Source organism: Pagrus major, chromosome 18 (genome assembly GCF_040436345.1).
Source record: "Pagrus major chromosome 18, Pma_NU_1.0".
In the NCBI taxonomy this organism is placed as follows: Eukaryota; Metazoa; Chordata; class Actinopteri; order Spariformes; family Sparidae; genus Pagrus; species Pagrus major.
The window spans coordinates 10,622,407-10,633,702 of record NC_133232.1 but is presented as its reverse complement, the minus strand read 5'-3'; the positions used below and the strand labels follow the sequence as shown (position 1 = coordinate 10,633,702).

Below are 11,296 nucleotides of genomic sequence, written 5' to 3'. Positions count from 1 at the left end.
AATTCAATGAAGAGCTAACAAATTCAGTAATAGTAGGCAGCAGAGATGTGTCTCGTCAGTGTGCAATACCAGGAGTCTACACTAGAGGGAGATGCACTTATCTGGAGCAGCTGGAATGGGAGTGGAAATAACATGACCTGAGATTACAGATTATACAAACACCCAAACACCTGCCCGACCACCTCCCACCAAACGTACCCACACACACACACACACACACACACATGCACACACACACACATACACACAACTAGAACTCACTTAAGTGAAACAACACAACAGCTGTGTGTAAACTAGAGGCTGTAGAATGACATGGTCAGAGTCTGCCCAGTGGCCTGGTGTGTGTGTGTGTGTGTGTGTGTGTGTGTGTGTGTGTGTGTGTGTGTGTGTGTGTGTGTGTGTGTGTGTGAGGGAGAGAGAGAGAGAGAGAGAGAGAGAGAGAGAGAGAGAGAGAGAGAGAGAGAGAGAGAGAGAGAGGTCAGTTTCCTGGCAGTCACAAATTCTCTGATTGCATGTGTGTGTCTGTGTGTTATCAGCTATAGCTCCACAGCGGGCCTGTGGCAGCCCCACTGTTTTAGCCAGTCCGTCAGACTTAAGATGTAACAGTCCTTGGAGGTGGGACTTTTATTTCTGGCCTCTGTCCAGTGGCTCTCAGCGCCCCACCCATCCCTTATATCTGCTTCTAGACGCTGGTGATTGACGCAAGGCAGGCGCTAGGCTTCTGGAGTTTCTCAGGTTGGGTGCTGGCAGGTTCTGGGATGGTGCGGAAGGAGAAGGGGGGACCATTGCCAGATGTTATGCCTAGATGGCCAGGGCTCAGCGCGAGGTTCTGTCGACGGTTACTTTCCACTATGGATGAGGTGTTTGATGCTAGGCTCTCTCTTGTTCTAAAGAGAGACACACAATGAGAAGTTTTACAACCCCAACACCAAATAAAGTACTTGAAACAAACAAGAGAAAACACATGACCAGTCAGATTATTTTTGTTCATTGGGTTATGGTTAGAAAAATACATTTTTAATGACCAGTTGGATTAGAACACTCACTTCTCTACAGGCTTAACAATACTGACAAAATGTCAGTAGTGTTTAAGCTTAATGCATGTCCACATTAAGTCAGTTACATTGAAAAATCCATCATATTCTCTCAATCTCAGCCCACCATGTAGACTAATTAACATTCTCCAAATATACAAATTGATTTAACTTTTGATTTTTAAGGTCACCATTTGATTAGATTTTCAATTTAAACTTTTTTTTTTTCAGCAGGGAAGCTTTTTCGGAGGTAATCTGCATTTCACATCATGAAGATGGTACTATCAAAACTAAAGTTAAACAGAACATGATCCTTTACTGCATGTCTCTAAATCATTTGTATTTAATTTGGGTAGTCTATAACCTATTCAGCTGTAGTCTATGCTGACAAGTAAGCGTAGTGTGCCCACAAGGACAGAAGAAGGAACAAACAAGGAGAAGGAACAAAAGTACATCAGGGAAACACTTGAAACCTGTGGCTACCCTTACTGGACCTTTGTCAAAACCTCTAAAGATCCAGGGCAGACAGAGAGGAACAGACAGAAAAACGGAACAACATTTTCATTCCTTATGATGTGGGAATATCTGAGAAACTCAGGAGGATCTTCAATAAACACCACATCCCTGTTCACTTCAAACCCAGTAACACACTGAGGCAGACGCTTGTCCACCCTAAGGACAACACCCCATCTGGAAGCAGAGTAATGTAGTTTATGCTGTTCAATGCAGCCAGGATTGCACAGATTTGTACATTGGGGACACAAAACAACCCCTCCATAAGTGAATGGCAACAACACAGTAGAGCCAACTCCTCAGGTGAAGACCCTGCTTTCCACTTACATCTGAAAGAGAAGGGGTATTCCTTTGAGGAAAACAATGTACACATCATAGCCAAATAAGACAGATGGTTTGAAAGAGGCATGGCTTACCAATAGATCCATTTTGAATTTTTTTCCATACATACCCAATACAAATTTTTATTCAGTCCTCCACCCACTTACAATGCAATCAAGTGCACCTACAGAGCAGCTACCTCACACTAAACTTCTGTAACAGCTACATGAGTCTCTGTAAGACTGACTTTTGTCATTGCCTGTGATCTAACAATATTGGATTGGGTTTAAAAGTTGGCTAGTCTGACCAAATTCACTAACATTCAGCACAAAGCAGAAAGCATCAGGTCATCGAACCCATAGAGGCACAGAGGATTTTTTTCTTTAGGGATTGTGAAGGCTCTGTACACATAGAGAAGCGTATTGCAAAACTAAACTTGTCTATTTGGAAATATATACAGATGTAGCCAACTGCCAGCTACTGGGAAATTGGTTATGTAGCATAACAATACCAGCCACTGGGAAACAACAGAGAAAACAGAGAAGGAGGGCTGTGTTTTTCCCCAGCAGGTATCAAACAACATGGTATTACAGCTAAACCGGCCACTACACTATGTTTTTGAAAACATCTTTGGAGACAAATAGAAGATGAACAGGATCATGGTTCCTGTTTGTTCATCACCGCCTTGTTTTACAGTTTGGTCGGAGTGTTTTAGCTTCCGCTCCATAGTACATAAACAAAATGGCGGGGACTTCCAGTCCAACTTTCTCTGTTTTAGCTAAGTACCAGACTAAAACTGTTCTTAACAGCATGCTAGGGGATGAATAGGCAATATAGTAACAGATTCTTGGTTTATATTTTATCAGCACTGCCAAGTTTAGACAGTTTGATCAGAGTTTAGAGAGCGCGTCTGGCGGCTCTCCCTCTCGAGATCTGTCTGAGCTCTATGTGTCTGTGGACGCACGCTGACAAAATGTGGGCCAGAATTCTGTAGTCAGATGAGTGTGGGGGGCATGGGAGACCTGTTGCAATGTCCACTGAATAAGAACAAAGACATGCACTGTACTGCTAATGATGTGTTTGGCCTCTCTCACCTCCCAAGATACGCAGAGGATGTTTGTGAACACACTTTTATAAACTGATGCATCTTTTTTATCATCCGCCACTGCGTGAGGAATTTCTGATAAAAATATCAAAGAAAATTATACAAGGAAATGACAATCATCTCAGCTGAAAATGTGTCACCTGAGCGTAATAGTTAATGTGTCTTGTAACCACCCACACCCGGTGAAATATTCAAACCAAATACTTCAAATACAAAAATGATCACGGACCGAGCATATTTAAAGATTATTAGGCTACCATATCATGAAATATATAGTCAATATTATACTTCAGCTTTTTGTTTTTCGGGCTGGGGCATTAATTATTTAACAGGAAGAAATTGTCAAAACCTGAGCACTGCTTTAACCCATGATGGGCAGCTAGATATCTGTAGCAAGGAACTTGCTGTGGAAATGCAAAATTGCCATAAAAAACATGACAAACATGGAACTCTTGACCTTCCTACATCAGAAGGAGCTGACAGAAATTTACCCCAATATGTGGGTAGCTCTGAGAATCTCTGCCACTTGCCCTGTTACAGTGACTGTTGCTGAAAGGAGCTTCTCTAAACTCAAACTCATCAAAACCTACCTGAGATCTACCATGGGGCAAGAACGTCTTAGTGGACTTTCTATTATTACTATAAATAATGTGGTCTCACAACAGCTGTCTTATGATGATGTCATAGATGACTTTGCTGCAGTTTCTGTACTTTTTTGTGCAGTTCTTTCTTTTTATATTATATTAATACATTTATGTATACAATTATGTCTGCACTGGATACTTTAATATTTATTTTATTAGTGGGTTTTTTGTTCCTAAAGTAAAAATAATCTCAGGGACAGGTAAAGCTACACAGTTTTTGTGTCAAATTCTGAGCACTGCTTGAACCAGCAACTTGCAGCCTGATATTGATGGCAGGGAACTTGCCATGGAAATGTAAAGTTTTCCACAAAACATAGCTGGTGCAATCATTATTATTATTATTATTATTATTATTATTATTATTATTATTATTTTCTATTCTTGTGTGTCTAAGTGGGGCTGTAACATCATCAGCCTCATCTTAACCTTCATATTAGACTAAAGAGGAATGAATGACTTTAAGAAAACTTCAAGCTTAAGTTTTTGCTTATAATCCCATAATGCATGTAATTTGTACCATTTGATAAACAGAAAATGAGACTGGTAAATGTGCCAATATAGTAGCAGGTGCAGAAATAGGGTATAATGGTGTGTATGTATGAAGTATGTATATACATGCTCTCACCGTGGTGAGTTGAATCCACTGTCAACAGTGACGGAGCTAGAGTCCATACTGTCCAATCTAGCAGAGTGGGCCGACTGCTGGTTCTGACTGGGCTCTGGAAGGTTCTCTTTAGCACCAGGGAAGGTGAGGGTTCTTTCAAATCTTCTTTGTAGATCCCTCTCCTTCTCTCTCTCCAATAGCCACTGCATGGTCCCTGCTCCACCACCTCCCATCCCAACAATGCTTCCTCCAGCCTTCTCATCCTCTCCATGACCTTTAGTCCCCCCCTCCTCAAGTTCATCGTCGTCTGAGACATTGTAGTAGTCGAAGGAGGCCTCTGCAGCGGTGGTCATGGGTTCAAGCCCCTGTGGGTGAGCAGGTGGTGTGGCCACCAGAGGTTTTGGAGCATCAAAGGCCTCTTGGGAATCAAGTGCATCGCAGGAAAAGGACAAAGTACTGGAGGCGAGGGCCGAGGGTTTCCTCAGAGAGCTGTAGCCAGACAATGGGAGGCTCGGAGGAGGTTTGAAAAGCGTGTCCTTACTAAATATCTCCTTACGTTTCTCCTGACCTGAGGAGGCACTGTGGGGAGGTCGTCCATTAGGAAGGGGGAGGTCAGGGGTGGAGAGAGGTATTGGAGGCAGGCTGCCACCCTTAGGTCCCACTTTTGAGAAGTCCTCCTTATTTTCCAGGGGATGGGGTGTCAGTCTGTCTGTTTGCCTATCATTGCTGCCTAGTTTCAATCCATCATGGCTACTTTTGCCCAGAGTTCCGAGAGGGTTTGCTACTGTGAGAACAGCCTCAGAGAATCCAGTATAGTGGAAGTAATCATCAGGAGGGCCAGAGGTCGATAGGGGTTTGGGTGAGTATGCTGGCAAGCTGTCCCTGTTCTTACTCTTTTCTAAGCTCCTGCCATCATCCAACCCCAGGGAATCCATAGGCAGCTTAGCTGCAGGTGGTGTGGCTCGTGAGTAGTGAGAAGAGCTCTGATTGGTTCGCAGGGTGCCATCATCAGTATAGTAACGGCTGCGGTCATCATAATAATCAGGTGGTCCAATCAACCCAGCTCCAAGTGGTCCTTTAGAATTGTCCATGGATCTGGAACGTTCCTTGGCCTTATCACTGCGTTCATTCCTGGACTTCCTCTCCTGGGTGTGGGAGTGTGAGCGGTGGACTTTGGAGTGGTGGGCTGATGGGCCATGGCTTGGCTCGGGAAAAGGCATTTCTGTGCGCCGCTTTGCAAGTTCTCCGGACACATCCCACTCTGGGGTCACAGGCAAGTGGGAGGAGTCAAGGATGTTGGGGTTGCTGTGTGCCAGATGTAGCCGGGCCCGCTGTCGCTCCATGGCCATGGCGTGTTCTCTCGGTGATCGAGCCAGTGATGATGAGTAGGCTCTGTAGTCCCTGTCAGCTAGCTCCAGACGGGAAGCGTCGCTTGGCTCACCACGGGACACCCTCGTCTTGCTATGTGAGCGGCTGAGTTTGGTCTGAGACTGCTTCCTGTGTCTACCCCCACTTCTTCTGCTCCTAGAGCTCTGATTGGCTGACGATGCTTTACTCCTCTGGGCACGCTCTTCTTCAAGACGCTTCATGACTGCTGTGTGCCGGGCGAGATTCTCAATGGTGAGGTCAGGGTTAATTCTGCGGATGATCTCTATCTCTACATGGCGTGGCAGCTGGCTGGGTGCATCCTCATCACGGAGAGGCCACTCCTCAGGGGGGAACTGTGCAGAGAAGGTGGCCAGCTGCTTTGCCTTGTCCTTTTTAAAGCTCAGACGGAACAGTTTCAAACCAAATTTCCGACTTCCTGTGCCACCTCCTCCAGTTGCTTGTTTGTCTACCTCTCCAGTTCCACCTCCTCCTCCTCCTCCACCACCCCCTCCTCGGTGCTTGGTGAGTGTGTCCGTCTTGAAAGAGAACCCGAGGGTGCTGCGACTCTTTTCTGTGTTGCCTCCTGCTTGCTGAGGAGGTGTTTGTGGAGAGTGTGGGAATGGGTATGCCTCCCGGTGGTCTTTGGGGGAACGGCGCTGCAGGGTGGTATGGTGGTTAGGGGGATCTTCTCCACGGTGACTGTTATAAAAAGAATCCCCACCACCTCCCCCACTGTTGTTTTGGCTGGATTTTGGGTGTGTTCGATCTCGCACAACTCCAGAAGTGGACGGGGTGATGGTGCCAGAGAGAGGGGAGATGCACTGCGTCTGCTGATGCTGCTGTTGGTTCTGATGTTGCTGCTGTTGGTGTCGGTCAGCGGATCGTTCTTCTAAGTGGTACCACTTAGAGCTGGTTCGGATAAGACTTGGAGTGATGAAGTAAGTCTGAGGGGTTACAATGAAATATCCATCAGATGTTGGGTATATCTTCCGCTCACGGACCAGCATGCTTAGTGTATGGTGCAGAACCTCCTCCGTTGGTGTGGGAACACCTAAGTATAATCAGAGATAAGAAGTAGTTAGAGCGGTGACATTTCACACAGGTCCACATTAGATTCTCTTTTAATTATGACCTAATTAACCTACAATGCAGTACTGAGTTCCCTCCCCAGACAGCTTAACAACCACTCACACCTGGGCTCACCTAGCACTAGTAACCCATATGAAGGCCGGTTAAGCCAACGAAGTGGCCCTGATGACTCTGAAACTCAGAGCTCACATGTGTTCTTAACGACTCTGTAAGGACACTCCCACACAGAGTTTAAAAGCCTGCTAACTCCCCTTCAGTTAGTTAGAACTGAAGAAGCCTCTTGGATGTGACGTGAAACATCTTCAAGAAACTGAAACAAGTCCAGTTGCCTACCATACAGCACTTAGAATTACCATGACCTGGATGACTTAGAACCTTCATCACCACCTTCATCCAGGATGTTAGGGGTTAACCATGTCTTGGTGGAGATATGCACACAGCAGTCTCTGATTTCCTGTTGCTGAGTGAATAGCACCTCATCAACTATATTTTCCTGCGACCGGACTTTAGCGAGAAGAAGGCTTGGTAGAGGAATAGCTGTAGGCCCGAGCTGGGTCAGCTTAACTTGTAAAGCACTTTGAGCGGTACTGTGACTGGAACTGTGAAATTCAAATCCAATTTCTGTTTACCATCTTCCTGGGACGATTGCATTGCTTTTGGTGAGGTTTTGTCCGGCTGGTCCTGACTGGCCAGTTGGGAGATGCCACTGGCAGAGTTCCTCCCGCTGGCCAGTTGGGAGATACCACTGGCAGACATTTTGTCATGGTCTGTTGTACTTAAACCAAACCCCACACTTTTTTTTCTGATGTTGATGAGTGCATCTCTACGATACACAAAGCGTGCTTCAGTAGAAGGGACCATAAAGGTAAAAAAAAAGTAGCAAAATATACCAAAATACAGTGATACAGTAAACAATTTAAGCAGACCAACTTCATATGCATTTGTTGTATGTCAGGGACATGAAATGAAAGGCCTTTGACTCCGCCATCAATTGTGGCCCTTAAAGGTGTTATTTAGCATTCAGCTAGCTAACATTAGAACAGTACAGTAAGCTTGGCACATACTGTAGAACTCAAGACATTTTTACACGCTCTGGCAATCTGGAAAGTCTCAAGGTCGCTTACGAAACACAGAAAAATGTGATACCAATGCCGTCATACTATTGGCTCACAAGCCTTGTCAACTGTCAAAGATTACACAGAGATAAAGATAAAAATAATTTTGTCATTTTGTCAATTATTAATTCATAATACATTTTTAAGGACAATAGGTACTTTTATTCTGCACCTTTCTACAAGGTCTGTGGATGCATTTTTTTAAAAAAATGAAACAACACAAAAAGAAGGAATAACTTTTTAATGTCATGCTGTAAGAAACAAGTAAAAGAACTGTAGTTATGTGATCAGGTTGTAGTTGTAGTTTGGTACATATGGGAACAGGAAGTTGCAGTAGTTGCAGATGATGAATGTATGAACATGGGTTTTTAGAAAGTGGAAAATCAAAGATACCAAAGGTAACTGTCCACTACCAGTAAAATAAAAAGAAGCTATAAAGGGAATTACCAAGTGAGGTTATGAACCTGTGAAAGACAGAGGACAATGAGTGTATTAACTTCAGTTAATAAATGTACAGATAGCCATTCTGGTTCCACCCCCTCCCATTATTTTTTCATATCTCTCATTTATCTTCTCTGCTTCTTTTCAATTTTCTTTCTCTCACTTCCTTTTTACTCTCTCCACAAACATCTTTCCCCTTTTCTTGCTTCTAAGTATCTGATGCTCTCTTTCCATCTGTCAGTCTGGCGGTATTACTGCCAGTTACATCATAGCACCCTTTAAGCCTCGGCAGAATGATGCAACATCGTTCAGACAGAGAGACTGCACATGCGGCTGCACGCACACACACACGCACGCACGCACGCACGCACGCACGCATGCACGCACACACACACACACAGCGTTTTCCATCTTTTTTCCTCTACGTCTTGCTAAACAGAAGGCCAAAACAGAGGTAACGAGATGAAGAAAGAAGCAAGCTGTGTCTGAAAGCTGCTGTTCTGTTCAGGACAGGGTATTAATCTTTTTTTTTTTTTTTTTTAACTTTTTAACATTCTTTTTTTTTTTTTATTATATCTTTATTTGGAGTGGACATGCAAATACACCAGCATAGCAACAGTAGTAAAAATAAAAACAAATGTCCTTCCAGTTTTGTTTGTTTTGAGTCCAGAAAAAGCGCATCACCAGCCATCCAGGCATACGAGTCCAAAGGAAGTATAGTCATGGATCGTGGGTCAAATTACGTTCGTCCTTTGTATTGCCCACTCTCCTCTAATAACTTAAATTTCACAGCAATTGTGATAGAGTAACAACAGTGGATACACGTTATCCTCTTAAAGACAGTGCTGACAATTTGCCCGGGATAAACAGAGCCAGATGAGGTTTACATGTTCACTTAGAGAGAACTCTGATACAACTTAATTGTAGGTAGAACAGTTTACATGAAACTATGTGCAGGAACCAGGTTGGTCGCCCGCTGCTGCTATCATAGAAATAATCATCAATAACCAGTCAGAAATTAAATAAGTAATTTACAAAACAATATTACCAGTGAGATCAAATAAAATCTGCTCTCGTGGGGGTTATGAATAAAATCCAGTTGTTCCAGATTTGGTAAAATTTGTCCTTTTGGATTCTTAATTGATAGGTCAGTTTTTCCATCCTAAAAATCTCTAGAGTAATTCCAATCCAATCATCCAGGGTAGGCTGAATTGGGCTTAACCATCTCCTTGTAATTGTTTTCTTACTTGCCACCAAGAGTAATTGCAGCAGCTTTATCTTGCTCCTACGTTCCAAAAAAGAGACAAGACCCAGGTACAGAACATCAAAACTCAGAGGTATTTGAGTGTTAAAGACCGTGCTTAAGGAAGCCTGGATACCCTTCCAGAAAACATTTAACTTGGGACAGTCCCAGAAGATATGACAATGGTTAGCAACAGTCGAGCCACATTGTCTCCAGCATGGCATATGTGCACCTTTATACCTCTCCTGATATGGTGTCTTGAAATATCTAATAATATTCTTCCAGCAATGCTCTCTCCAGCTCATGGAGCTGGATGTTGTCCACTGGAAGGACCAGATACTGCCCCACGCCTCCTCAGAAATCTTAATCCCCGATTCCCTTTCCCATTTACCTTTAATATATAAAGTGTTATTATCATTGGCATGGGAAAAAGCTGTGTATAGTTTTGAAATGGAGTTAGAAGGGGTCATGGTCATGGCATTTTTCAGAATGTGGTAAAATTCTGATTCAACATCTAAAAGGTCAGACAATTTACATTCATGAACAATATATGATCGTAATTGCAGGTATCTATGAAATTTGTTTCGTGCCAAGCCATGCTTGTCCCGCAAGGTTTCAAAGCTGTGCACAGTGTTTCTTTCAGTAAGTGAAAGGAGTGTTGTGAGACCATACATTGTCCATGATTTAAAGCTAGGGTCGTGTCTGTTGGGAATAAAATCTGAGTCATAAGCAAACCATCTGAAAATTCTCAACATTGTATGTATCTCACAAGTATTAATTACCTTCTGCCAGACTTGGAGTGTGTGGGTCAACCAGAGGTTCCCCAACTTTTCCAAATGACACATTAGACCCTTATCCGCTATTACAGCTTGAATGGGGAATTGATTTGACAGATTGGACTCCAGCTCCTTCCACCTAGCTATATATGTTTCATTACACCAGTATAAAAGGGAAGCTCTTTGTGCGGCATAATAATAATTCCTTAGACAAGGGAGACCCAACCCTCCACTTTCCTTGGCGAGTTGAAGGGTGGCATATTTAATCCTTGGTTTCCGGCCCTGCCAAATAAATCTGGAGATCCATTTGTCCCATTCCCTGAATTGATTTCCACTCACCTCTATAGGCAAGTTTCTAAAAAGGTAAAGTAGTTGGGAGAGCATATTCATCTTAACTGCACTTATCCTAGAACTAAGGCTCAAGAAGGGGACCAGATTCCATCCGTGTAAATCAGCTTTTATACTCGAGGATATTGGCTCATAGTTTCCCCGGAAAAGCCCTGAGAGGTCCCCAGTCAGATGTATCCCCAAATATTTAATATTCTCATTTTCCCATTTTACCTCAAATCTCTTACGTAAAGTCGCAGGAGCTGCATAATTAAGTGTCATCACCTGAGTTTTTAAAATGTTGACTTTGTAGCCAGATACAGGGTATTAATCTTAACATCAGCACACTCACACACATTGTAATACATATCCAAATATATGGTACAAAATGAAGCTGGTTACTTTATAGCAGCACTTCTATATTAATGATGAGAGTAGTGTAACTGACAATCTGTTCCAGGTCCAGACTGGTACTAAAAGCTGTGTGTGCACTGCACAATGGTGTTTTCACTATAGTGGAATTTCAAAATTCAATACATTACCATGAAAAATATTAAAAAATAATAAAATAATAATAATAATTTTTGATACCACAGGGAAACAACATGATATGCGGGGCATACAATTTTTGATTTTTATTAAAAGATAAATATAACAAGGTTGTCAAATGACAACAAAGTGTGTCTTTTCTTGGCTAGTACGGAACATTACTACTA

At 43.0% G+C, this 11,296-nt stretch overlaps 1 protein-coding gene across 1 annotated transcript in view; it reads right to left on the bottom strand.

Annotated features, from left to right (window-relative positions):
- Window positions 1–663: 663 nt before the first annotated feature.
- LOC141012755 (storkhead-box protein 2-like) overlaps window positions 664–11,296 on the bottom strand; it is a 131,729-nt gene continuing 121,096 nt past the window's right edge. The window contains exons 3-4 of the mRNA XM_073486269.1: window positions 4,243–6,640; window positions 664–887 (exon numbers count right to left, since the gene is read on the bottom strand). Of these exons, the coding sequence (XP_073342370.1) occupies window positions 683–887; window positions 4,243–6,640 (2,603 nt within the window). The 3' untranslated portion in view covers window positions 664–682. The remainder of the gene's footprint in view (window positions 888–4,242; window positions 6,641–11,296) is intronic.